Genomic DNA, 24,717 nt, shown 5'->3' with positions numbered 1-24,717 from the left:
AACTACTTTTTAAACAAAATTGATGACTCAATGCCGTTTTCAAAAAGCAGACCCTGCTGATGCTTGCTGCACTGTTTTAGAATTACTTGTTTTTTTAATTGATTTTCATAGGAGTGGAAAAGAAAATAGCATGGAATGTGAAAAATTCCAGTCAAAAATCCCCCTCCTCAAAAGGATAACTTGGAAATAGAAACCGTTCCTGCACCAGGGAAGTAACTTTTCCTACCACCAGCTGAATTACTTTTGGAAGTCATTTTATGTTTCCGTAGGGTCTGCCTTCTGTCAATTTCGTTATGGCTTGTCATCTGCACACCCACCACATTAGTGGCCTTGCCCTGATTTGGGAAGGATCAAAATATAATAAAATGACATTTAAAAATCCACGATGCCTTCCGTTGCTCCCACCCACCCAGGTATAACCTGTTAGAATCATGTCTTGGGGTCCGAATAGCCCAAGTCTGAATCTTTGGTACCTGCGAGTCCCTTAGCCCCAACTCTGAGTGCATGTTAAAAACAAGATTTTTCCACCGGGGGGGAGGGGGAGGAAAAAAGGGACTGGCTGGGTTTCGAGTTGTAAGTTGAGGCTGAGTGATTTTAAAAAAAAAGTTGAGTCCAAATCAGAAGTAAACTAAACCAAGTTACAACTTAGCAGAGAGCAAAGCTTTGGAACAGAAAACGCACGGCAGTGCTATCGGTCTATTTCATTTCTCAGAGAAAAAGGGCAAAATGGTTGGGGAGGAGGTCACGATGGGACAGGCAGCTTAAGGGTGAGGGGCCTTTGACCAAACACAAAGGTGTGCAAAAAAGAGGAGGGGACGAGAAGCCATGGGATGCTGGAGGCAAGGAGTGGCGCCTCACCCCCCCCAAAAAACAAGCACCGTTTCTTGTCAGTCCAAACAAAAGAGGCTATCGGGCTGCTCTCGATGTGCGTTGCGGGAAGTCACACCAAGTCCTGACCCGACACCAAGAAGCAAAGAAATGAGAGGGCTGCCAGACCTAAAAAAACCCCCAAAGGCTGCCAAACCCAGGAAGAGATTCCCCGCTCGTCCTCACAAAGAGCTGGCTTCCCTTCTCCTCCGTTCACCTTTCTCCTCCGCTCACTCTCCACACTTTTAAAATTCTTCTTTTCTTTTTAGGAGCCATTTTGCTCAAGGAGTTCCCCCAGATGGCAGCCTAAAATGGCTGTAGGCAAAAAACAAAACAAAACACACACAAAAAACCACACACACACACATACACACACACACACAAACCCACCCTGGTGCCAGCTCGGATTAACAGCCGGCGACGTGCTAGCTCAGCCCGCTTCGAGGCAGAGCAGACACCCGAGGCGGCCTGGAAGCCGTGGTGGCTTGCGCGCGCACACACACACACACACACACACCCGGTGCCCCGGACATTCGCCCCGGCTCCTTGAGCCTGGCATCGCCTTGTGCCAGGGCGCTGGACTGGCATCCTGCCTGGCCCTCCTCTTTGATTCGGGGGCCCGAAGGCACGCTCGGGATGGGAGATTTTTGTGGCATGCAAGAGACCGGGGGGGGGGGCTGGAGCAGGCGGGACGAGAAGGGGCATCCGCTCTGCTTCCCTTTTCTGTTTATTTTGCAGATTTGCCTCTTTATCTCACTGGCATGGACACACACACACACATACAGAGAGAGAAGAAGGAGGAGGGGAAAACCCCCTTTTTATAATGCATATTTTGCCATCCTTGGCCTAGCTAGAGCTAGCCAGACCTCACCTCAACCCAAGTGGGTTACAGAAGGTGGAAACGACTGTCACGCACTTTCCTGTGCCTACAGGCGCTCTGGGTGCACACAGGTTCCCGTGCTTGTAGGTGTGCAAGTGTGTGTGTGAGAGAAGCGAGCGTGTGTACACAACCCAACCACGGTCCTGAAGGAGAGATCTCTCTCTCTCCCTCTCATGCATGCACGCACGCACATAACACAAGCAAACACAATCCCTTCCTGGCTGTGACGGGAGTATCCAAACGGAAAAGGAGTTTCTATGGAAACAGGCCTTCGCTAAGGAGAGAGAGAGAGACACAGAGAGAGAGAGAGAGAAATATGGAGGGGGGGGCGCAGAGAAAGACGACAGCGAGCAAGAGGCCGTGATGTGGTTTGGAGCAGGAACTTTCGAAAAGGGGGTTGAGGGATAAATAAGCACGCCCAACGGGACTGCAACGGAAGAGATCAGAAGAAAACGAAGGAGCTCCTTCCAGATCCAAGAGGGAATCCCAAATGCATTAAGAATACAGGGCCTGCTCCCGGGGAGGGGTGTGTGTATGTGCGGTTTTGCCAAAGGGTGGCAAGAGATCCGAAAGGTGGCCAAAGGGCCAGATCCCCTTGAACCCACCCTCTGACAGCCAGGCTTCTTCCGGCTTGCTCAGGACCCCAAACCTGGCACCAGATCCTGGGGAAATCCTCGTTAAGTTCCGCTGAGCCTCCTGCACTGTTCTGGGTATCTGAGCTGCACCTCTAAAAACCATGAGGTGACCCAGAACGTCCTTAGGAGGGGCTGAAGATCACGACGCCTCTAGCGCCCCCCAAGGTAGATCCCCAGGAGACCATTCACGTCACGCTGGTGGAAACCTGACGGGATCCCTCCCTGCTTCAAGGAGATCTGGGATAGCACAGGGCCGCCTCGGCTAGCCAAAGCCAGCTCCAGAATGAGGAGCCCTGTCCTGTACCGGCCGACGGCCTTGCGGCTCCTGTGAACGAAAGGCCACCCGGTGCATGCCCAGAGGAACATTTTCCCCGAGACCATTTTGAATTTACCCGAGGCCGACGCCTGGCTCAAAGCTTTATGACTCCGACCGGAAGATCTGTGAACAGGTTAAAAAGGACGGAAGGAGCGCCTATCGGGTCACGGAGGACGCCTTGTATTTATCCGAGGAACAAGCCCTTTCACCACGTCCTAGGGCATGTTCTTCACCCCTCGCCCACCCAACATTTCCACCCTGAACGAGGGGGGAGGAAAGCCCATGCCACACTGGAAAAAAGGAAACAATCATGGGAAGGAAAACGGGAGCAAAAATAATTTTCTTCTTCGCTCCCTGGCTAGCCACATGAAGGGAGAAGGGGCAAAGGAACCGCCGCTCCCACGTTTTCTGGATTCGTGGGATCCGAGCCTTTCCGCTTGCCTGCAAGACGCTTGGGGGGGGGAGTGCGCAGTCCGAGGGTTGCACTGCTGAAGGAGGGGGGGGGAGCCGGTCGGCAAGCGGAGCATAAACAAGAGGAGAGGAGAGGCCGGCTGATTTCTGCAGGCCTCGGCGGCTTGTGAGTCACGAAGGCTGAGGTCAGCAACTGGAACAGGGAGCGGCAGCCGAGGATTTTTCGGCAGGGGCGGGTGGCGCTGGGGGAGAGAGCTGCAACCCAAGATCTGTGCACCAAGGGCGAGCAAAGTTTGGGAGGCGAGGAGGCGAGCGGGCAAGATTGACCCGTGCCAGCCAGACATCCTTCTTTCGCTTTGGAGGCCGCCGGGTATCTCATCAAAACAGGAAAAGCGACCGAGTCAAAACGCGAGCAACGAACACACACACACACACACCAAAAAAAAAACCCACTAAGAAGCAAAAACACTCTCATTCCCAAAATGGAAGCTTCACAGGTACTGAGATCGGAGGCGTATTTTTCCTACACATTTTGACAGTGTTCGGTTTATCCATTTACTAAACTGGCTACTCCAGGTTTATTTAGTTTATTGAATATGTAGGATGCCCATCTAACCCATGGCCATCCCAGGTGGTTCACAACTATCCACCTACTAAATCTGGACAGATTGGTGCTGCTGGAAAAAAAAAAAAACAGATTAGGAAGGCCTGGGTCCACAGCTCCCCACTCAACGAGGAAGCTGACAGGGGGAACCTCGGATCCGTCCATCTCGCTCATTCTCTCAGCTAAAGCTACCTCAGAGGGTTGTGGTTACCATAAAATATAGGAAGATTACCTACATCTTCCTCTAGCCAACCTGGAGGCAAATCCACGAATGTAGCCCTACGATCTAATCCTAGATGAGCGAAAAGGAAGGCAGTTTATAAATATCCGGGGGACTTCCCTAAGTTATTGTCCAAACTCCATTCCTTCATTCTTGACTTGAATGTTTCTCAAGTGAAAAAAAATGGGTGAAGCCCAGCGAAAGGAAGGAAGGAAGGAAGGAAGGAAGGAAGGAAGGAAGGAAGGAAGGAAGGAAGGAAGGAAGGAAGGAAGGAAGGAAGGAAGGAAGGAAGGAAGGAAGGAAGGAAAAGAGAGAGGCGGAAGGAAGGAAAGAGCTGGTGATGGATGGATGGAAGGAAGGAGGGGGGAGGGAGGGAAGGAGGGAATTTATTTATTTATTTGTTTTATTTTATTTTATTTATATCTTGCCTATCTAGCCAGCTAAGCCCACTCTAGGCGGCTCTAGGGAAGGAGGGAAGAAAGGAAAGGAGAGAGGCAGGAAGAAAGAAAGACATGAAAAGAGAGAAGGAAGGAAGGCCCTTCGCAAAGTGAGGTGTGAGAACAACTGAGGGAGTTCCATCATCCTACATCCACCTGCATACCACTGCTACCCTATCAATAATCACATTTAGGTTCCACTTTCATACATCTTGAAATTGCTCAAGGTAGTTTACAATCATAAAACATTACTGCAGAAATGGATCGGCAGTCATTCTAGTCAACTATGGACAAAGAGCCTTCCACATCGTTCTACTTCTAATTCTCAAGCTATGAAGCCTCTTGCAGGCCTCAGAGCCAGCCGAGACCTGCTCGGTCCCACGTTTTGGTTAATTTGTATAGTTCCCTGACCACGCGCCCATCTATTTTTGGCTGTGAGGAGCAGGGATATGTTTTTCCCTACGTGACTCGATTGGGGTGCCACGTACACTGTGGGGAATTAATAAATATTAAGAGATGGTAGAATCCAGGATGCAGACTTGAAGAAAGGGCTTCTAGAGCCCAGGAACAACCGCCCGGAGGTTGCCAGGGCGATCCGAGGGCCTGGAAAAGCAGTCGTGAGGATAAAAAAGCTACTGCTGCCATCACGAGGGGTCTAAAATTTAACAAAGAGCCAGCCACGGCCCTTAATGGGAGTTGCCACAGATGAAAACAAGAGCCTGGAAGAACTGCTACAGCTCGCAATTCCTTCCCCAGGAAGGAAGAGGGACGTGGACCTCTGTCAGGGCGGTGGGTGTTGCTATGACAACTCGATAAGGGTCCAGAATAGGCAGGCCTGAGCCCAGCGGACCGCGAAGATGGGACCCCCTCACGCCAGGCAAGGCGAAAGAGGAAATGTGGCAGCTTAACACAGTTTTTATCAATTTTATTTTTAAGAAAAAGTACGAATTCTCTTAGCAGGCCGTGCGCATTGAGGAGGAGGCACGAAGAAATCCAGAAAGTTCCGGAAGAAATCGATGGGCCAAAGGAAAGGCTCTAGAAGTGCAAATTTAAGAGCCGTCGTGAGTCAGTCCAGACCACCTGGACAGAAAGTTCTGGAAAAAAAATTGACGGGCCAAAGGAAAGGCTCTAGAAGTGCAAATTTAAAAGCAGTCGTGAATCAATCTAGACAACTGAAGACAGAAAGTTCCGGAAGAAGTCGATGGGCCAAAAGAAAGGCTCTAGAAGTGCAAATTTAAGCACAGACGTGAATAAATCTAGACAACTGAAGATACAACCTTCCAGAAGTCAACGGGCCAAAGGAAACGCTCTAGAAGTGCAAATTTAAGAGTAGTCATGAATAAATCTAGACAATTGAAGATAGAACGTTCCGGAAGAAGTCGACAGGCCAAAGGAAAGGCTCTAAAAGTGCAAATTTAAGCGCAGACGTGAATAAATCTAGACAATTGAAGACAGAAAGTTCTGGAAAAAGTTGATGGGCCAAAGGAAAGGCTCTAGAAGTGCAAATTTAAGAGTGGTCATGAAGAAATCTAGACAATTGGAGACAGAAAGCTCCAGAAGTCGACGGGCCAAAGGAAAGGCTCCAGAAGAGTACAGTACTGGGCGGCGCTTGTGCTACCCCAGAGAAGGGTGCGAGGGGAGGCGGCCAGACCCTTCGCCGGTTGCCATGGGGACCCAGGATGGAACCAAGGGCTGGCCTAGATCCAAGCATCGTTGCCTTAGCGACCCAGGCAAGGAGGTAGTGACTGACTGGCCTAGATACAGCCACGGTTGCCATGGAGACCTGAACAGGATTCACCTGGTGGGTCTGGAAGCAGGCAGCCTTTCCATAGAGACCCGGGCGGAAAACACCAGACCTTCCAGAGAGGCCCACGTCGAGAACCAGAGGCCAGGAAGTGGGGGGGGGGGGAAGGAAAAAAAAAAGATAAGAGGCTGTCTTACCTGGAAAGGTCGGCCACATCTACCAGGGGTCGGGGCTGCTGTTCCTCAAGCCACGGTGTCCAAATCCTCCTGAGCAGGAACCTCTTGGAGGGCAGGAAAAACAGAAGGAGACCACTCATTACCCCCAAAATCTAAACGCCGCCCTTCCCACGCTCGCCACCCACCACCCTTCCGGCGCTGGAAAATTTGCATTCTGATTCCAGACTCAAATAAAGGACTTGAAACCCTGCGGCGGAGTGATGCCAACGGCGTTCCCTTTTGGGAAGAAGGTGCTAGAAACTCAGAAACCTCCCCAGACCTTACCCGTTGTGTACCGAGTCCCCCCCCCCACCGACATGTTGTGCAACGGATAAGATTTCCAGCCGATGGGGTGCAGTTTTCTTCCTACAACTTGGCTCTAATTTGAGATTTTATAGAAGGGGCAAGACGCAGGTCAGAAGGGCAGGAAACAAGAGTTTATGGAGAAAACCAGGAGCTATTTGGACTGAGAGGGCCATCAGGGGCCGAATGAGCAATGGGCATGAGTCTTGGGGTGCAGGGGTTAAACTGCAGTACTGCGGTCAAGCCTCTGCTCACGACCTGAGTTTGATCCGCATGGGTTCAAGCAGCCGGATCAAAGCTGACTCAGCCTTCCATCCTTCTGAGGTCGGTGACTTGCACGGGGGTGCGTGTGTGTGTTTGCTGTTTACCTAGTTGTGTTGTAAACCACCGAGAGAGTGGAATATAAGTAGAAACAACCACCGTGGGACTCGCCTCCCCCTAAATAAATCACAGAGGTGGACTCAAAACTCTCTTTCTTCACTGCTGGCAAACTGAAATATATTTTTACCAAGAGAAAAGCGAGGGCGGAGGGCTGAGATTCTCAGGCACTCGTATGCCCTCTGTTCAAATGAAGACCTTCCCAACCGGAGGAATAAAAAAAACTTCAGAGGGTTGAGATCCTTGTTTTCCCTTCTGTCAAAGATCAGAGCTAAGAGCAAGGGATAGAACGGAGCGGCCACATACAATTCCTCTTACTCCACCCCATTCCTTTGACAAGGCAAATTAGCATGAAACCAACTCCCAATGCATTTTAATTTTCTTAAAAAAAAAAAAAAAAGCTAATTTAAGTCCTTGGCTTCAGGCAGCCGTTGAAAAACTGCTTTCAACATCTGCCTCTCTGACACATCCTGCCTGTCATTCTGTAAGAAAGGCTTGTACCATTCAACACCCACAAGAGTCATGGAAAAAAACAACAACACAACACAACACAGTCCAGGTTTACACACAAAAAAAGAAATTGCGATTTCTCTTCACACACCCCCGGGGCGCATACGTACTTAAAACATTCAAGCTGAGATATATTTGTATATTTGGGGGATGAGGGGGTTAAACCAGCAATTGCAGAATGCTCCACGTCATTAACGGGCACATGGGACACCCTTCTTATATTCATTCCCATATACAATCCACAAACCTTTTTTTTTCACCCGCTTAAAGAGTCGCTATTTTTACAGTCTCCGGATCCTCGGTTTGCAAGGTTTCTCCGAAGGCTGTGAGGTTCCAAAAGGCACACTCCGTTCCCACCCAAAGCTACTGCACTTCCTTCCTCAAACTTTCTGTTCTTACCGTAGGAACGCAAGATGGAAATGGCCTCATAGCTACCCGGCAGCAAGGTACTGCAAGTACAATTATCATTATAAACGCTGCTTTCTCTTCCTCCACAAAAATAATTCAGCGGCAAACCATGAGTTCGCGTCAAGCCTCCGGTCTCTTACTAAGACTGTCAAAACCAAGGACCCGAAAATCCTTGGCCTCTAGTAACTACGAGACATTCCACTTCACTGCCGGATCTTAAGCCTTAGTTTTCATCCACGATATGTTGCTCCCCATTTTGGAGAACCCAGAAATCACGGCGACGGTCTCCCATCCTGCTTTTCCCACTGACATCGACACATTTCAGTGTTTGTCCACGAAGCCACGGAGAGCGTTGAGCCTGTGAGCCTTTACCGCAGAAGGAAACCCGATCCCCTTCCATTTCCGGAGAGCCTGTGATCTCAGCAGAACCGCCTGCGTTGCGTTAGCATCCACCTCCCAGGCTCAGCACCAGAAGAATGCAGAAGGCGAGAAAGGAAGCGGGTGGGGTGGGGTGGGGGGGGAACCCTTTCTATCTGCCGAAGAAAAAGCAGGCCACGTCTTTCTCCAAGAGTCACGGGCTCCTGTATTCAAGCGGCACAACCCTGACTGCATAATGGATCAGGGCAAACGGATCTCTCGGAAGCGTGGACTGCAGCGATGGGCGCTCTCGACTGTAGATCAGAAACTGGAGCTTCCTGTGCTCGGGTGTCGCTGCTACCGCCTGGCGTAACTGAAGACGGAGACTTGATCTGGAACACGGTCCTAAGAGCCGACCTGGAACCAGACGGCTGTGTCTCCATGGCAGGTAGAAGTCGGTACAAAAATGGACCTCGCCATGCTCAACAGAGAAACATGAAGGAGAAATCAAGTACTACCTTCCCAAGCCACCCTCAGATGCGCTTCGGGCATTTAGGTCAAGCATCGCAGCAACCCGGGGTCCCACCAAAGAGTGTACATCTTTCAAAAGATGTGTACATCTTTCAAAAGCGCAAAGCAAGTGCCACGAAGCATATAGTCCCTGTGATGCAACTGCAGGATGATCGATGTGGGGTCACGGGGGTCCAGGTGTGGGTCAAAGTTTGGATGATGTCTTTGGGGCCTAAAAGAGGAGGCAGGCCGAGGAACGAGGCGGCAATCCAGGCCAAGTGTGACTCAATGCGCTTCGATGCATTTCACAGGAAATCAGAGAGCAGCTATTATTACCGACGTCAGAAAGGCCGGGAATAACCAGAGCATTCAAGGTGGGCAGCAGAGAAATGTCTTTGCAGTGAACGAGAACCATCTGTTTCAAGAGGTCATGGAATGAGTCACCATTCGTGGCAGAAAAGGGAGACTTCACCGAATCACCAACACACAAAGATGATAGCATGAAAGCAGAATGCTTTAAACTGTATGTAACTGCGCCTAAACATGGCAGCATCTTATTTATGTCGATAGGCACATAGACACATACAAACGTTATTTGTGTAATGTGTCTATAAACATAAGAGACAACTCAATTTATTGCAGCTTAAGAGTCAAGGGTCCAGACCAATCATGAGATACGCGCGCAAACATGCAGTGAGATACGATCTGGATGAAGCACACTGGGTCTCCGGTCAGAGTCCGCCAGGGTGGATTTGATTCAAATCGAATTGATTTAAACCGCGATTTAGATCACAATTTAAAAATCAAACCTTTTGACAGTTTAAATTTTTGTTTTAAATTATAATTTTTAACTTTAAATTTTGATTTAAACCAATTGGATTTTTAAAAAAAATCATTGATTTTTATCCACCCTGGGACTCACGTACACACACATGCAGACTTGTGCATGCACGTCCACCCCACTGTATGAGCAAGAAAGGGAGAACAGCCACAGAGGTCATCATCCTGAGTACAGTTGCTTACAGCACTTGGGATCTGTCAGTCGGGCACCGCTTGATGTAACTTTGACTGTTTGTGCCAGGTAGAGCCCAGCTGATGTCATCGCGGAGCTAATAAATAACCCCGGTGAATTATTTTATCCCTTTCTAGCAAGACAGGGGGAAATGGCTTTTAAGCTAAAGCAGGTCCCCGAGAGCTCACCAATCATTAACCGAAAAATAACACCAGGTGTCACTGCAGAAACATCAAACCTCGGACTGCCTGGATTTCCACATCCCCTCCCTGTTTTTTTTTCCGAAACCGAGAGGACAAACATTAAATGAAGTCACCCGCCGGCCATGTGGGTGGCAGTCCTGTTCGGTGACATCCAAAGAAGCATCGGCTCTTGAACTCAGACCCTGGAAAAGGCAGGAAGGACTCTTTTATTTTTTTTTTATTTTCAGACGTCAATGGGTAACCAGACACTTCAAAAGCAAGCCAAGCCGCCCCCCCTCCGAACCTTGCAGTATCCACAGCCAATAGGTACGGCAGCAAGGGAAAGCTTCTGCACCATGATTGGCCAACTCACCTATGATGTCATTCAGTTTTCTTCATTCTCCCGCCTCTCTTCCCCCCCCCCGCATCTTTTTTACAGGGACTAAAAAAAGCTAAAGGATAAACACACACTCACCCCTCTCTATACATGGGCACTCCCTCTACAAAACACACCAAGAGTCGGGCGGCACCGTGTGGACCAGGCATGTCCGTTGCCAAATGCCAGCTGCCAAGCACCCAGGAAATATAAATAAAGCACCCAGGAACATGTACTGTATAGTATTTGCTTGCATTAAAAATCTACAGGTATGGGAGATCTGTGGCACGGACATGCTGATGTTTTTCAATCATTTCCAGCAATCCTCTTGTCTCGGCACACAACATTTTACTCAACCGCTCTTCTGCACCGCACCCTCGAAAAAGCTGCTCGGGCTACTGCAAAAAAGGTCGCAATTAAACTGCTGCCTTCTTGCAGAAAAGCCCCACTATACACCAAAACAAGCTAAATAACAATAATACAAAAAGGCACTAAACTTCTTTACACGATTAGATATACAATCTATATACATACTCATCTGCATTAACAGCAATGTAATCATCTCTCCGTTGCTGATCGTACAGACGGTTTGTTTTTTTCACAAGTAAAAAAAATGGAAATCATGATTAGGCATTCTCGGGCTCTTAAATAGATTCACTAAAACATAACGTAGCGGCAGGCAGTAGGTAACATGCTAAAATACACAGTGCACCACAAACATAAGCAATGTAAGTGATTTCTTCCTCTTTTAGTTTCATTTTTACTTCCGCTTGTGTCCCATCTTTCTGCTAAAGAGCTTAAGGTAGCACAGAAACACACAGGTTTCCTGCACAGAGAGCCTAAGCAGAAGCAAAAATCTCCATGGTACAAAAATATTTTGCAGACAAACAGGCTACGGATTCAACCCCTCGGACGTCCAGGTAGAACGAGGGCTGCCTCCTTCCCACCTGATAAATGCAGCTAGCCAGTCCAAGCATCTGACTTAGCTCGACGCAACATTCTCTGTTTCTCCTTCCTACTTTATCGTCAAAACGGTCCTGTGAGGTAGGTCAGGCCAAAAAGAACAAAAAGGGAGCCACCAGGCCAAGGTCACCCAGCAAGCTCAGTAGATCCTGGATTTTCCATGAACCAATTCAACACTGTCAGAATTGCACCACAATGCTTAGCGCGTTATCCATACCTGGCCAGCAAATACAATCCTTCCCCACATGCATAGAGACCCACGCTCACACGCACACTTTACCCCAGATTCATTAATTCAGCAAACACTCCCATTTTGTTTTAAATGGAGCCGAATCTGGTTTAGCTTCTTCAGCCGTTTTGAGCGCACGTTGGCTATGACTGGAAATTGTCTGGATTGCAGAATACGCTTACCCACCCTTCTTCTAAATAATCACATTATCTATGTTTTCCTTTTCTCCTCATTACGTTCTACACATTTTCTTTCCCTTTTTGTTTGCTAATTGGCTCTGAATTTAAAAATAAATGAACTGGGGGGGGGGAACAGATGAGAGACCACTCTCCCTGCTCATCATAAAAAATATATTATCCATCCCTTTTCTGCCATCATATCCATCACAAACCTCTTTAATCCTCCCAAAATCATTCCCGATCCTCCGTTTTTGCATTCAACAGCATAGATTCTGTTTTATGATTTGCTTTAAGCAGCGTCCCGGCCCCAAGTACCCTTTTCGGCAAGCGAGCAGAGAGACAGAGATGCTAAGGATTTGCTGGTTCGGAAGCCACTGTGAAGTAGACAACTCACGTTAAGAAATCTTGAGCATGCATTTTGAATCTAGGTAAGCGCAACTGCACAAATGTGCTTAGAAGCGTCGTTATCAGCATTTAATCCCCGTAGTTTCCAGCCGTAGGGCGATTTTGCTATTGCAGAGCAAATCTCCCGTCCTATGAGGAACCTCATGGAACGTTCCAGGGCCTTCTCGTTCAGAGGGAAAAGCCCGCTTGACGTTCATCTGGGATGTTTTCCACTGAAGAATGACCTTTTCCATGAGCGACAGCTTGTTCCTGTTAGCAGCAGCAGAAGAGACGGGCCGGGCTTGCAGAGCCGAGAGACAGACAGAGAGAGAGAAAGAAAAGAAGCAGGACTAAAGCCATAGAGGAGCAAAATAACAAAAGGGAGAGAGAGAGAGGGAATAAAGACGGACGCTCTCCGGGGAAGGTTGGAGAGCTACCACGAAGCCTGCCACACTGATTATCCCCCGTAGCCAGAACAAGATGGCCACCAGCCTGTCCCAATGAGGCTACATCCGTGGCTTTTTGTGGGCCTCCCGTGTGGACCTGCGCTGGAGCAAAGCACGAGCTGCCCCCGTGCCAGATCACTCATTTTTTTAAAAGGCTGCCCCATCTAATATTTATGACAAGGAATTTGGGAAGTTTCCGATGAAATGCTCTCGTTCTTCTCCCCCAGCCTACGAGTCGGCAAAGTCTGCTCACGGTACCGACGTGTGTGCCTTTCCTAGAGCATTACATCAAGCTGGTAAAACGCCCGGTTTCAGATTCTGGCCTTCGCAACGTTGCTCCCTAATACTCCATATTAAAATGGACAGCTCCGGGTCAAATAACGGCTGGTCCAGAGCAGGGATTAAGGTTCTGGACTATGCTCAGCATGCGTTTAATTCAAACCTCGTGTCTGCCATACACTCACAAACTGTCTTCAGGCCAGTGTATGCTCTCCCAGCCTCTCATCCCCCACTCGTCACCCCAAATGTAAAGGGATGGAGGATGATCGTGTTGATTAACCTCACAGGCCTTCTGCAAAGATTAAAATTACATAATCTATACAAAGCATTTAGAAGTGCTCAATTATAACTATGGCTGTTGTCGCTATTTGCCAAACAACAACGTGGAGGGTGGCGGTAAAAGATGTGGACTTTGGGAAAACCGTTTTGTTTTGTTGAAGGGGAAGAGATTTGCCTTCAAGCTTCCAAAAGACGACATACTGTAAATCCTGCACAGGAGAGGATTGATTTGTGAAACACGCACAAAGTTTAGCACCCGACATGACGTGTTGAGAGGCCCTTCCTGGGAACGAGGTCACCATGCTGAACGGCTCCAGCACGTCTTTCTTCTACGTTCCTTCTTACATCAACTCTGCCGGCTCTGCAAATTCCTCCAATCTGCAAGCTGGGCCGGGCGAAGACTGCAGAGACCCGGTGCCGTCTGTCAGCGCATCAGAATTTTGTCCGGCAAAGTCCATGGACGGAAAACCATTCCCTGCGCAGGCGAGTCTTTAAAAGGGGTCCCCCAAAACATAAGGATGGCTTACGCGCATCGATTGTTTTACCATTCAGAAAAATTCCAGAAGCTAATAGACAAGGGTACCTTTTTAAGTCATGGGGGAGGGAGAACGGCGATGTGCTAGGATGATGATGCTTGGATGTGGGTTGGGCCTCCTGCCTCTTTCCTGTTCTCTGACCTCTCCAAAAGCCCTCTCGCCCCACCCACCGTCACTCCAAATCCCCAGGTATCTACCCCAGATAGAGGCCCAGACAATTTCTGCTCAAGAAAACCAATCTCTAGGCTGGCTATACCAAGGCCCACGAGGGCAAGGAAAATAAAGAATCTCCTTTGCAGACCTTCACGAGATAGAGAGCGCTGCACAGACAAAAAATGTCTCAGTTCCACAAGATGTACACATATAGCTACTCACGATCCTTTTTTTTCTTTTTCTTTTTTTGGTAATCAACACAAATCACCTACTAGGGGTAACAGGCTTGTTACCAAACACAAACTCTGGCGGCATTAAAGGCATCGGCCCTCCACAAGAGCTCTGAACATATAGGCAGCATCAAGAAACCACTAGCACCATGTGCATGTGAGGACATCTAAATGTGCGTGCAAGGAGGCCGAGAAGCAGAGCCTTAGGTCTCTGGCTACAAAGCCTGAGGTTTGTAGGTTCGATTCCCTGCTGTGCCTCCTTGAAAGAGTCTGGACTTGATGAGCCACAGGGCCCCTTCCAGCTCTACAGTCCAAAGGTTGTTATTATTGTTATTATTATTATTGTTGTTATTATTATTGTTGTTATTATTATTGTTATTATTATTATTATTGTTATTATTATTATTATTTGCAAAGGGAGCAAGAGGATGTAATGATAGGCACATGGAGGACATGAGATGCAAAAAGCAGCTAAGAGAAAAGCCGAAGGTACACGTAGAAATCTGTTTATGAAGAACGGCCGGTGCAGGCTCCGCCAAGGGGTGACATGCTCAAGAGGGAAATGGGGTGGGGGGTGAAGGAATATCAGAGCATGTGCATGTATCTGAGAGCAAATGGTGCGGCTTTGGAGAGCACTCTGTGGGGCTGCAAGGCAGGAAGAATACGTGAGGCAGGCGTGTGGGTTTCGTTGTGAAGAAATCTGGACTGTGGGGTAAGGCGTGACTGAAAAGGGCCCAAAGGCTGAGAAAGAAACGCATATGAGGAGGAAACCAAATTGCTGGGTTTGTATTTTTAAAAGGCACAGTGGGAACACAGCGAAGGGGCACATGGAAATGGCTACGAGGGACGCACGGATTCCCCCAGAACAAGCAGGGTGGGAAAAATCACGCGGCTAAACATGTGAGACGGCACCCAAAAAATCTGGATGCCACACCATTCCCGACACAGCGTTCATGGCTGAATCCTCAGGCTAGGCACTTTAAAAATCCAGCGGTCTCCCCAGCTACTCTGGCTCGGGAGAGCCCCCCCAACCTCCGAGCGTGTGGTGGTCCTCCCAAGCCTTTCCGTCGAGGAGAACCAAGGCCTTGCTTTTGCTGCCGGATGAAATGGCGAGTGTCGCTCTGACACAGCTCCTGCCCTGCCAGAAAACATCCCACCAATGGGAGGCCCACGTGACCGAGGGCGATGGGGTGCCCACCTGAACATCCCGTCCCAGGGACCAAGGAGTCCTGGCCTAGATTTTGACCTATAGCAGTTTGGAGGCCTAGGCCTGTGGGGGGGGGGGGACACAACACGCCAGGCTGGAAGTCCACACCCACGCCCCCGCAGGCGTGGGCACATGACAGAGGCGGGATACGGTGACGACGGAGCGAAGGAACGAAGGGGATGCAGAACTAGAAACCAGGGGAGCAACTCTGGGGGAGATAACATGACCTGTGTTATCTTGGACAGGGAAGAAATGGGAACGGTGGATGTTCCCCACGGATGTGCGCATGAGATAGATGACAATGGGCATCTAAGGTGAGAGTTTAGACACCATGAATATGAGATTTCTGAGTGGGGGGGGAGGACCAATGGGCTCTTTTTTCAAAGCTGTATAAGACCCAGGATGCTGGGCATGTTCCAACAAGAAGCATGGGCTATGGCGTTACTGTGGTGGAGTGTTTGGGAGACACACAGGGACTGTTCAAGGCGGGCAAACTCTGGAAGTGCACCAAGGGAGACTGGCATAGCTGGCTCAGGATAGCCAACCCCCTCCCCAAGAAAACGGGGGTGCGTGTGAGAGAGGCACCTTTTGCTCAGCCCACAAGCCACGGATGCCCTTGGGAACAAATGATTAATAAGGCAGGGAAGGAGGAGAGGAAAAGGTTAGTGGGGGCCAAGCTCACAGATTTCGCCCCCCCACCCCATCCTCCCCCCCCCCGCCAGGATGGGGGATCTGTTCTAGGCTGCCCAGATCTCTCTCTGCTAAGGGATGCGCTCCTGCAAGGTCTCCCCGAACTTCCCTGGCTTCCAGGTCAGCTGCGTGGCATCCCCAAGACTTGCTTCTCCCGATCCCAAACGCCCAGAGGAACACGCCCCCCCTCCCGTGCCGCGCAAAATCTACGCTCCCCAAAACGAGGTCCCCTCGATCGCCGTCCAAACGCGCCCTGGCCCCGGGCGAGGAGGAGGAGGAGGGGGCTTGGGGCAGAGCCTCGATGGGGTCCCCGACCTCTCCCCCCCCAAAAAAAAGGGCCGCCACAGCTCCTCCTCGGCCTGGAGCCTCGGGCCGGAGGGGGGGGCGCTAGATCTCCGCCCCACCGGCTCCGATTCCCAAAGAGCACCCCCCAGCGCCCCGTACCCTTCCCTCTTTGGCCTCCCCTCGGGGCCCGGGCGCAAAGGGGCTGCAGGGGGAGGTAGCCGCCGCCGCCGCCGCCGCCCGAGTGGGCCAACCCCCACCCCCACCGGTGCCCCCCGGTCCCGCAAAGGCGGGGGCCGGGATGCGGGAGAGGGAAAGGGGCCGCGGAGCAAGCGGGGCGCGCGTAAAGGCGCACCAACCAGGGCGCAAAGGCGCAGCCAGAAGGCGCCGCCGCCGCTATCATCCTGGCCCTTCCTGGCCGGGAGGGGAGAGGGTGGCGGGGCCGTTTAGGGTCGGGGATCGGGGGGGGGCGTTAGGGGTCCTTGCCTACCTGCGGGTCGGCGGCCCGGCGAGCGTCCGGTGGCAGCCCAAGATGGAGGCGCCTCGCCTCGCCATTCATGCTCGCAGCCTGCTTGGCACGGGGCGCCCGCTCGCTGGCTCGGCTCGCCTGCTCGCTCGTTCCGGGCTCCGGCGCTGGGCTGGCCCCGGACGGGGGAGGAGGGAGAGGGGAAGCGGTGGGGGGGGCGCTGGCCTGCCTGCCTGCCTGCCTGCCCGCCCCTCTCGCTCAGCCCCGCTCCGCCGCTCCCTCTGCTGCTGCTGCTGCCGCCTCGCCTGCCTCGCCTCCTCGCCTCGCCGCGGCCTCCCCCTCTGACATCATCGCTCGCCAGCTCCCAAACCGAGCCCGGATCAGCCTCTTTGCCGTCGCACGCAACGCCGGCCCGCCGCAGGCAGGCAGGCAGGGGGAAAAGGCAAAGGCTCTCCCCCCCCCACATACAGTCCCCCCACCCCGGTGACGAAAACCTGCCCCGATCCCCCTCCAGACCTGTTTCCCCCGGGGGAGCTCTGGGCTCAGACGCGGCGCTTCGCCTGGGCAGGAAAGAGCGCTCGGAACATGTGCAGAGTACTCTCGCTCCGGGGGAGGGGGGCGCGCCTTTCCAGCCCCCTAGAGGTGAGGGAGGAGAACCGGCGAGGGCTGAGCATCTCGAACACACACACACACACGCGCCCGCCCCCTCTCCCCTCTCGACGGATCCGGAGGGGGCTCTTTGCCAGAGGGGCTTTTTTCTTCTCGGGAGCCCGGCGAGGTCCGGTTTTTTGGAAACTCTTCTCACGGATGCCCGGAACTGTGTCCAACGCCTGCGGTCGGGGCCAAACCCAGCGAAAGGCACTCTGCACATGCTCAGGGCGCTTTCGCCCTAGGTCTAAGCAGGGGCAGATTCCAGACCGCAGGCAAGAAAACAATGCGGGGAGGGGGGGACTGCATCATGAAGGCTGATTTCCTGCTGAAAGAAAGCCTGGCAAAACAGCCCACAAATAAAAGCGGGGGGGGGGGGAATCAAGGTGTGCCGCTGTTAGTTCGCAGGCCAGCCTTGCAGTGTTGGTCCGGCGCTGTTACACGGGGCATTTCAACCAAACTGGGTGTTGTGGCAGCCCTTTTCCCCCTAGGCTGAATCACAAGACCTGCTTCCCTTTGCCTGGAGATACTCCAAAGTCCCAGCCTGCTCCATTTAGGCTGGTTTTCCTCTGCCACCTTTAACCCGAAACTGAGCAAGGCTCCCTGCTCAGCCCTCCTAGTGTGGAATAGCTTGAGAGTGTGAGATTGAGCATTATTTGGGGAGGGGGGTGAGCAGGGGTTCAGGGCTCACTTGGCTACTTCAGTCTACAAGGCCCTCTTGAATCATCCTCTTCAGCGAGGCCAGCTGGCGGGCCAAATCCACACTTGGCCGGGTTCGGAATAGCTGCCAAAGGCTTTCTGAGAACAGCCCTTTTGCTTTGAGATGGCAAGCTTTGCCCCACCCCACTTGATCTAGGGGTTAACTTTTGCTTACCTTCTTTTTAATTCTCCTTGCTTGCTTCTAAGCGTTCACGGACGCTCATTCAACCTGCACGTTTCCAAATAAAACAGCTCATTAGAAGGACATACAAGTCCAATGGCCGCAAAATGTTTGGGTTTTTTAAAACTTCATTTCTCTATTGGGTGTCATTTTGGAAATTGTTCCAACCCCTGTTGACTCTTTGGGACAGCGTAAGTGGGCCCTTAACTACGCAAAAGCCTTTGATTGTGTGGACCACAGCAAACTATGGGAAGTCCTTAAAGAAATGGGAGTGCCTCACCACCTTGTCTATCTCCTGAGAAACCTATACAGTATGTGGGACAGGAAGCAACAGTTAGAACTGGATATGGAACAACTGATTGGTTCAAAATTGGGAAAGGTGTACGACAAGGCTGTATATTGTCCCCCTTCTTATTTAACTTATATGCAGAATACATCATGCGAAAGGCCGGACTGGATGAATCCCAAGCCAGAATTAAGATTCCTGGAAGAAATATCAACAACCTCCGGTATGCAGATGATACCACTCTGATGGCAGAAAGTGAGGAGGAATTAAAGAACCTCTTAATGAGGGTGAAAGAGGAGAGCACAAAAAATGGTCTGAAGTTCAACATAAAAAAAACTAAGATCATGGCCACTGGTCCCATCACCTCCTGGGAAATAGAAGGGGAAGATATGGAGGCAGGGACAGATTTTACTTTCTTGGGCTCCATGATCACTGCAGATGGAGACAGCAGCCACGAAATTAAAAGACGCCTGCTTCTTGGGAGGAAAGCAATGACAAACCTAGACTGCATCGTAAAAAGCAGAGACATCGCCTTGCTGACAAAGGTCCGCATAGTCGAAGCTATGGTTTTTCCAGTAATGATGTATGGAAGTGGGAGCTGGACCATAAAGAAGGCTGACCGCCAAAGAATTGATGCTTTTGAATTGTGGTGCTGGAAGAGGCTCTTGAGAGTCCCCTGGACTGCAAGGAGAGAACAAATCTATCCATTTTGAAGGAAATCAACCCCGAGTGCTCACTGGAAGGACAAATCCTGAAACTGAGGCCCCAATCCTTTGGCCATCTCATGAGAAGAGAAGACTCCCTGGAAAAGACCCTGATGCTGGGAAAGTGTGAAGGCAGGAGGAGGAGAAGGGGACGGCAGAGGACGAGATGGTTGGACAGGGTCATTGAAGCAACCAACATGAATTTGACCCAACTCCAGGAGGCTGTGGACCTGGCCTGCTCTGGTCCATGCGGTCACGAAGAGTCGGACACAGTGACTAAACATCAACAACAAATTTATTTATTTATTAAGTGGCCCCTATGCATTTCAGATTTCTAACATTTACCAATTTGCCAATACGGTGATCAGAGATTAGAAAAGTTACTGTTTGGGTCAAGTCCCCAAATCCTCTAGGGAAGATAAAACAATAATACCAACAACAATCTTCCCATGCTCTGATTATAAGGCCCCAATCCCAAATAACCCATGTGGATGGTTGTGTTTTAGCAGGAACATTATCTGTCTAGCTTTCAACGCAACCACTTTGTTCTAAGCCACAATAACTCCTGAGAGACAGAAAGGCGGAAAAATAAAATCAAATAAGCAGATCCTGTATGTCCCTGCGTTGTGTGGTTTGTTTGTTTTAAACTCTCTGAACCCAAAGACTATCTGTAGCTCGACATTCAGAGGGATGGCTGTTTCTAATTACAACACGGTCTGTGAGGGTTTTCTTCAAAGTCACCCCACCCCCTGCCTGCAGTTGTTTCTGCCGTGTCCAAAAAAAAAAAAAGTTTAAAGACCACAACATCAAGAGGGAAAACAGAACGTCCAAGCAACCCGGAGGCTTCCCTTCCGGAGTTGCACGCTTTGGTCTGCTCCATCTTCCCGGGCAGGAAGTGACCTTGGCCTGGAGATCTGATGTCACAGAGATGCATGTATGCCGAATGACATCACAATTTCTCCAGCCTGTCCAGCTGCTGCCACTGTTTATATGGTGGCTGTAAAAGTGGTGGCAAGCAAGCGTTTCAGGTGGGTGTCTCTCCAATCCTTAGTTTCCACGCCTTCCTAAAGCCCCCTTCCCCAATTGGGGGTGGGGGTGGGTGGGGAAAGGATCTTTACCATTCTGCCTTTCCTCATTTTTTGGGGGGGGGGCTCCCACTTCCTTCCCTCCCTTCTAGAAGCAGGCCACAGAAAACAGGAAACACAGATTTCTGAAGGCTGGTGACTCTTGAGTTATTAAGGTCCACACTGAGTTTTTGTCCGAACTTTACAGGTCGCCCCCTTCCCCTAAACTGCTGAACCCTATTTCCCAAAACAGGCTCGATCTTATGAAATTAGAAGCTCTAGGTGGGAAAGAGGGCCCTCTGTGGAACCTGATGCCAAAGACCCCGGGAGCAAAATCCAGCCACGTGGGGAAGCTCACGGTGCCACGGGGGGGGGGCAACACCTTTTCTTCCCTTCAGTCCATCGCTTCCCATTGGCAGTGCAGATAGGGGAACTGCTCTTACACAAATTATTGAGATTAGACCAGGTTAGAGGTGGGGAGGTATATGGGGTTGGAGGACTACAACTCCCAGGAGTCACCAAGCAGCCAGGGAGTTCTGGGAACTGTAGTCCAAAAAGCCCACAACTTTGCGTGTTTAGCTCTGAGTGTGCCGACTTAGCTCTTGTATCACACTGAGTATCGGCCACAGAATCCAGTCCTCAAAGAGGCCTGCCTTTTGTTTAAAACAGAATTCGGAGTCCTGTGGTTTCTTAGCTTGCCCATCACAGCTTCTCACCAACCCTAAGCCAACGGCAGTGGAGGATCAGGGAAGGGCAACATAACATCAGGGGGACAACCTGTTCCCTTTCTCTGACTTAAAAAAAACAAAACTCACAAGTTTCTAGACCTTATGTTGAAAGATGGTCTTGGAAATATATGGATGATGCCCAATGCAGAAGAAACATGTTTCCTGTTTAGTGTGTGGGGAGTGGTGGTGTTTACTCCTTCTAATGTGTCAGGCAGGAAATACACACAAAAAATGAGCTACCCATGTTCTTCAAAAGCATACGTTCTGTACTGGGTTCAGGTTCTATCCATTGAGCCTCCAGATGTATTTGTTTGGAGCAGGGGTTACACATATCTGTCACTTGGAAAGCGCATGTATTTCACATACAGGATATTCAGCATTTTTTAAAAAATCCCCCAACGTGGGCTCTGTTTACCGACATTTAAGCTTTGACCGTCATTTCAGAAATGGGGCACTGAGACGGAGAGAGGCCTGGAGCCACAGAACATCAGAGTGTGGGGAAAGTTGTTGTTGCTTGCTGTTTTTCCGTTTAGTTTGGGACTACCGCTTCCAGAATCCTCCTGCACTCCCCAGCCAGTGTGGCTGCTTGGGGCGGGGAGGGAGAAGGCTCTGGGACGTGTCATTCAGGAAACAAAAAAGAGCATTCCCCCCCCCCAATACAGGGGAGCAGAATGGTTGGCGGGGCGGCTGTCCGTCTGAAATCTCGCACATGCAACCTAACGGGGGGTCCTTCCTTTCCTCCTGCAGGCTAGTGAGACAGGACAGGTCAGGACCCGGGGCCTGGATGCCCTTCAGAAAGGATGTACCCCACGGCATCTGAACAGAGGCCTCCCCCCAAAGCAGCATGGACCATATCGGATTTTCTCCGCTTCTCTCCCCCCTGCTCGCCGCCGCCACCGCCGCCCCCTCCCCGCCCGGCCTGGAATCACTACCGGCCCTCGGAGAGCATGAAGGGCCTCCTGGTGGCTCTCCTCGGGAGCGGAGTCCCCGCCGGCTTCGTGGCTCCCTTCACCCACATAGCCCACGAAGCCTCGGGCATCCCCTCCTTGGAGATCCTCCTGTTCCGCTGCACCCTCCACCTGCTCTTTGCCGGCTACCTCCGCTGCAAGAAAGCGCCTTGCTTCGGCCCGACCGAGGCCAGCCGGCGCTGCCTGCTCCACGCCATCATCAACGTCGTCTCCATCGGCTGCGCCTACAGCTCCTTCATCATGGTGCCCAGCGGCAACGCCGCCACCGTCCGCAAAGGGTCCTCCACCATCTGCTCCGTCCTGTTGGCGCTGTGCCTCGAAGATAGCCGCCTGACGGGTTACGACTGGTTCGGGCTGCTGGGCAGCACCCTCGGTTTGATCATCATGGTGGTTCCGGACGTCCTCAACCTCGACAAAACCACCCAGCTCTACAACGCTTTCGGCTACGCCTTAGCTTGCCTGGGGGGGACGGCTCTTGCTTTGGGTCTGGTCATCTTTCGGGCGCTGGACTTCCCGCTCAAGCTGATGACAGTGGCCTTCATGTTTGGGGTGGTCGGGAGCCTGGTGTGCTTCCCGCTGATGTTCCTCCTGCAGGAGCCGGTGATGCCTCTGGACCCCTTGACCTGGACGAACGTGGCCACCATCAGCTTCCTGGCCCTGGTCTCCTTCTTGTGCGCCAGCTATGCGGTGACAAAAGCCCACCCGGCTCTTGTGTGTGCCGTCTTGCACTCCGAGGTGGTGGTGACCCTGGCCGTCCAGTACTACGTCCTGCACGAGGCCGTCACGCCCTTTGATATCATGGGGGCCGGAGTCATCTTGGGAAGCATCGCCATCATCACCGTCCAGAATATCAGCTGCGACACGACGGAGGAAGACGAGGAGGACGGAGAAGATGCTGGGGAGCCCGAGGGGAGCCACTAACGGATCTGTGTCGCTGGGACAGCTTCACAACACAACACTTCCCGAAACTGGGAAGTGGGGCTGGAAGCAAAGGGAGCCCAGAATTCGCATCTGCAGAGGGTCGGGGGTGGCTTGTAAGGCCCTCGGCTGCCGTTATCTGGGGGTCAGTGAAGACCCACGTCGTGAAAAAAGACTTTTGGCAAAAGGGGAGGGGGAGCGTTCTCATCTTCTGGAAACCACAGCACATCCTTCGCTTGCAAACCATTATCCTCTCTTTAAGGAGTCTAAAAGGCAGGCACATCTCAGAGCCTTGATTGGCCTGGCCAATGCTTTTCCTGGAAAACCCAAGCCGTGCGTCACGGATCCAGAAGAAACCACAATGATCCTCAGGCCCTCCCTGAAAGCATCCCATAACCTTTGGAAAAGGAAGGATAAAGGCTTCCTTCTTAACCATTAGTGAGACCCCCTGGAAAGTTGCTTGCGAAGAGGAGGAATCACAGCCTGCCGTTCTAATTGAACCCCTTCTGCGCCGTATCCTTGAGGGTGGAAAGATCGTCTCCGACAATCCAGCAAAAAGAGAGGCTGGAAACGGGGGCAAAGAGGTTGCATTCAGATCATTTAACAGCCATCCGCTTTCTCAAGGTGGAAAGCAGCAGCTTGGCAGCGGCTGAGGATTTCCGAGCAAGAGGGAGGGAGAGAGCCCAGAGGCCAAGGACAGGCTCTCACTGGCCAGAAGGCAAGAGGCTAGGCCCTGGTGAGGAGGAGGAGGAGGAGGCGGTGGAAGACCCAAGGAGGTGCATCACAGAATGAAGGCTGGGTTACCCACCATGAGGAGACCCCGCCCTGGGCAAGTGCCCTTGTCCACAGAGCAACATCCAGCTTTCAAAATAAAGCAGAAAGCATCCGGGAGAGAAAAGGTATTTCCAAAATCTTGGGTTTAAACAACTGCCTTCAGACAAAAGAAAGGGGGGACCTTCAAGCATCAGACTTCCAAATTCTTTAGAGGAAAGAACGCCACGGTGCCCATTCCAAAAACATTGCAAAACTTTGGGATATTTCTGTGTGGGGGGTACTTTGCATTTGGCTTTGGTTGGTCAGTTACGCTTTTTCCCCCCAAAGTTGTTTCTGAAATAATCTGTTTCTTTCGCTAAGACGAGTGAGCCGTAACTCACAGGTATGATTTTGGTCTGTCTTCTGTCTCCTGTTGTCAGCTATCTGACTGGCCCCCGGCAACGAGGCTCATGGGTTCAGGAAAGGAAAGATGAGGAAAGAATCAGATTTAAAAAATAATAATAACCAAAACTACAAAGAAAACACAGACTGCATCTAGAACAGGGAGTTGGAACAGGCAGTTCTCCTCTAGCTGTTCCAAGCCTCAAGCACTCACCCTCCACAATGATTTGGCGGGTGAGGCCTGATGGGAGATGAAGTCCCATCATCCACTATCTGTGAGGCTAAAGGTTCCCTCCTTCGGATCCAGCACCATCCCTTCAGAAATGGAGATACTGTAGCACAGGATAGAACAAAGTAGCAGAACTTTTCAAAGAAATAAGTTTGCAAGCTCTCCTGGGCGGGTGAGGAAAGGATGAATTATTATAACCAACATGCAATTAAAATCTTTAAGTGCGAGAGGAGTGGAGAAATGGAAGAGCTGGGGCCCCCCAGGTATTAGGGCTCCCAAGGAACTATCTGGCAGACAATCAGCTGAAGCGGAAAAAAAAATAAGACTCCTCAATGAGCACAGCTGGGGAACTAGCCAAATTAGTGAGTTTTTTGTGCAAAAGCTGGCATGTAGGGACTGATGGCTTTTCAGGAATGGAAGGGTTAGGGTTAGGGTTGAAAAAAATAAAA

The 24,717-nt window shown here is 51.1% G+C and overlaps 2 protein-coding genes across 2 annotated transcripts in view; one reads left to right on the top strand and one right to left on the bottom strand.

The window, feature by feature from the left end:
- ZBTB4 (zinc finger and BTB domain containing 4) overlaps window positions 1–15,437 on the bottom strand; it is a 25,887-nt gene extending 10,450 nt beyond the window's left edge. Inside the window, 2 exon segments of the mRNA XM_020809591.3 lie at window positions 6,312–6,394; window positions 7,920–15,437. The gene's annotated coding sequence lies outside the window, so the exon portion shown is untranslated.
- On the top strand, window positions 15,383–24,717 carry LOC110087740 (solute carrier family 35 member G3). The gene is made up of 2 exons (XM_020809596.3): window positions 15,383–15,564; window positions 21,746–24,717. The coding sequence occupies exon 2, from the start codon at window positions 21,799–21,801 to the stop codon at window positions 22,885–22,887; it is 1,089 nt and encodes a 362-aa protein (XP_020665255.1). The 5' UTR covers window positions 15,383–15,564; window positions 21,746–21,798; the 3' UTR covers window positions 22,888–24,717.

This window comes from Pogona vitticeps, chromosome 6 (genome assembly GCF_051106095.1).
Source record: "Pogona vitticeps strain Pit_001003342236 chromosome 6, PviZW2.1, whole genome shotgun sequence".
NCBI lineage: Eukaryota > Metazoa > Chordata > Lepidosauria > Squamata > Agamidae > Pogona > Pogona vitticeps.
This window is presented reverse-complemented; position numbering and strand designations above follow the sequence as displayed.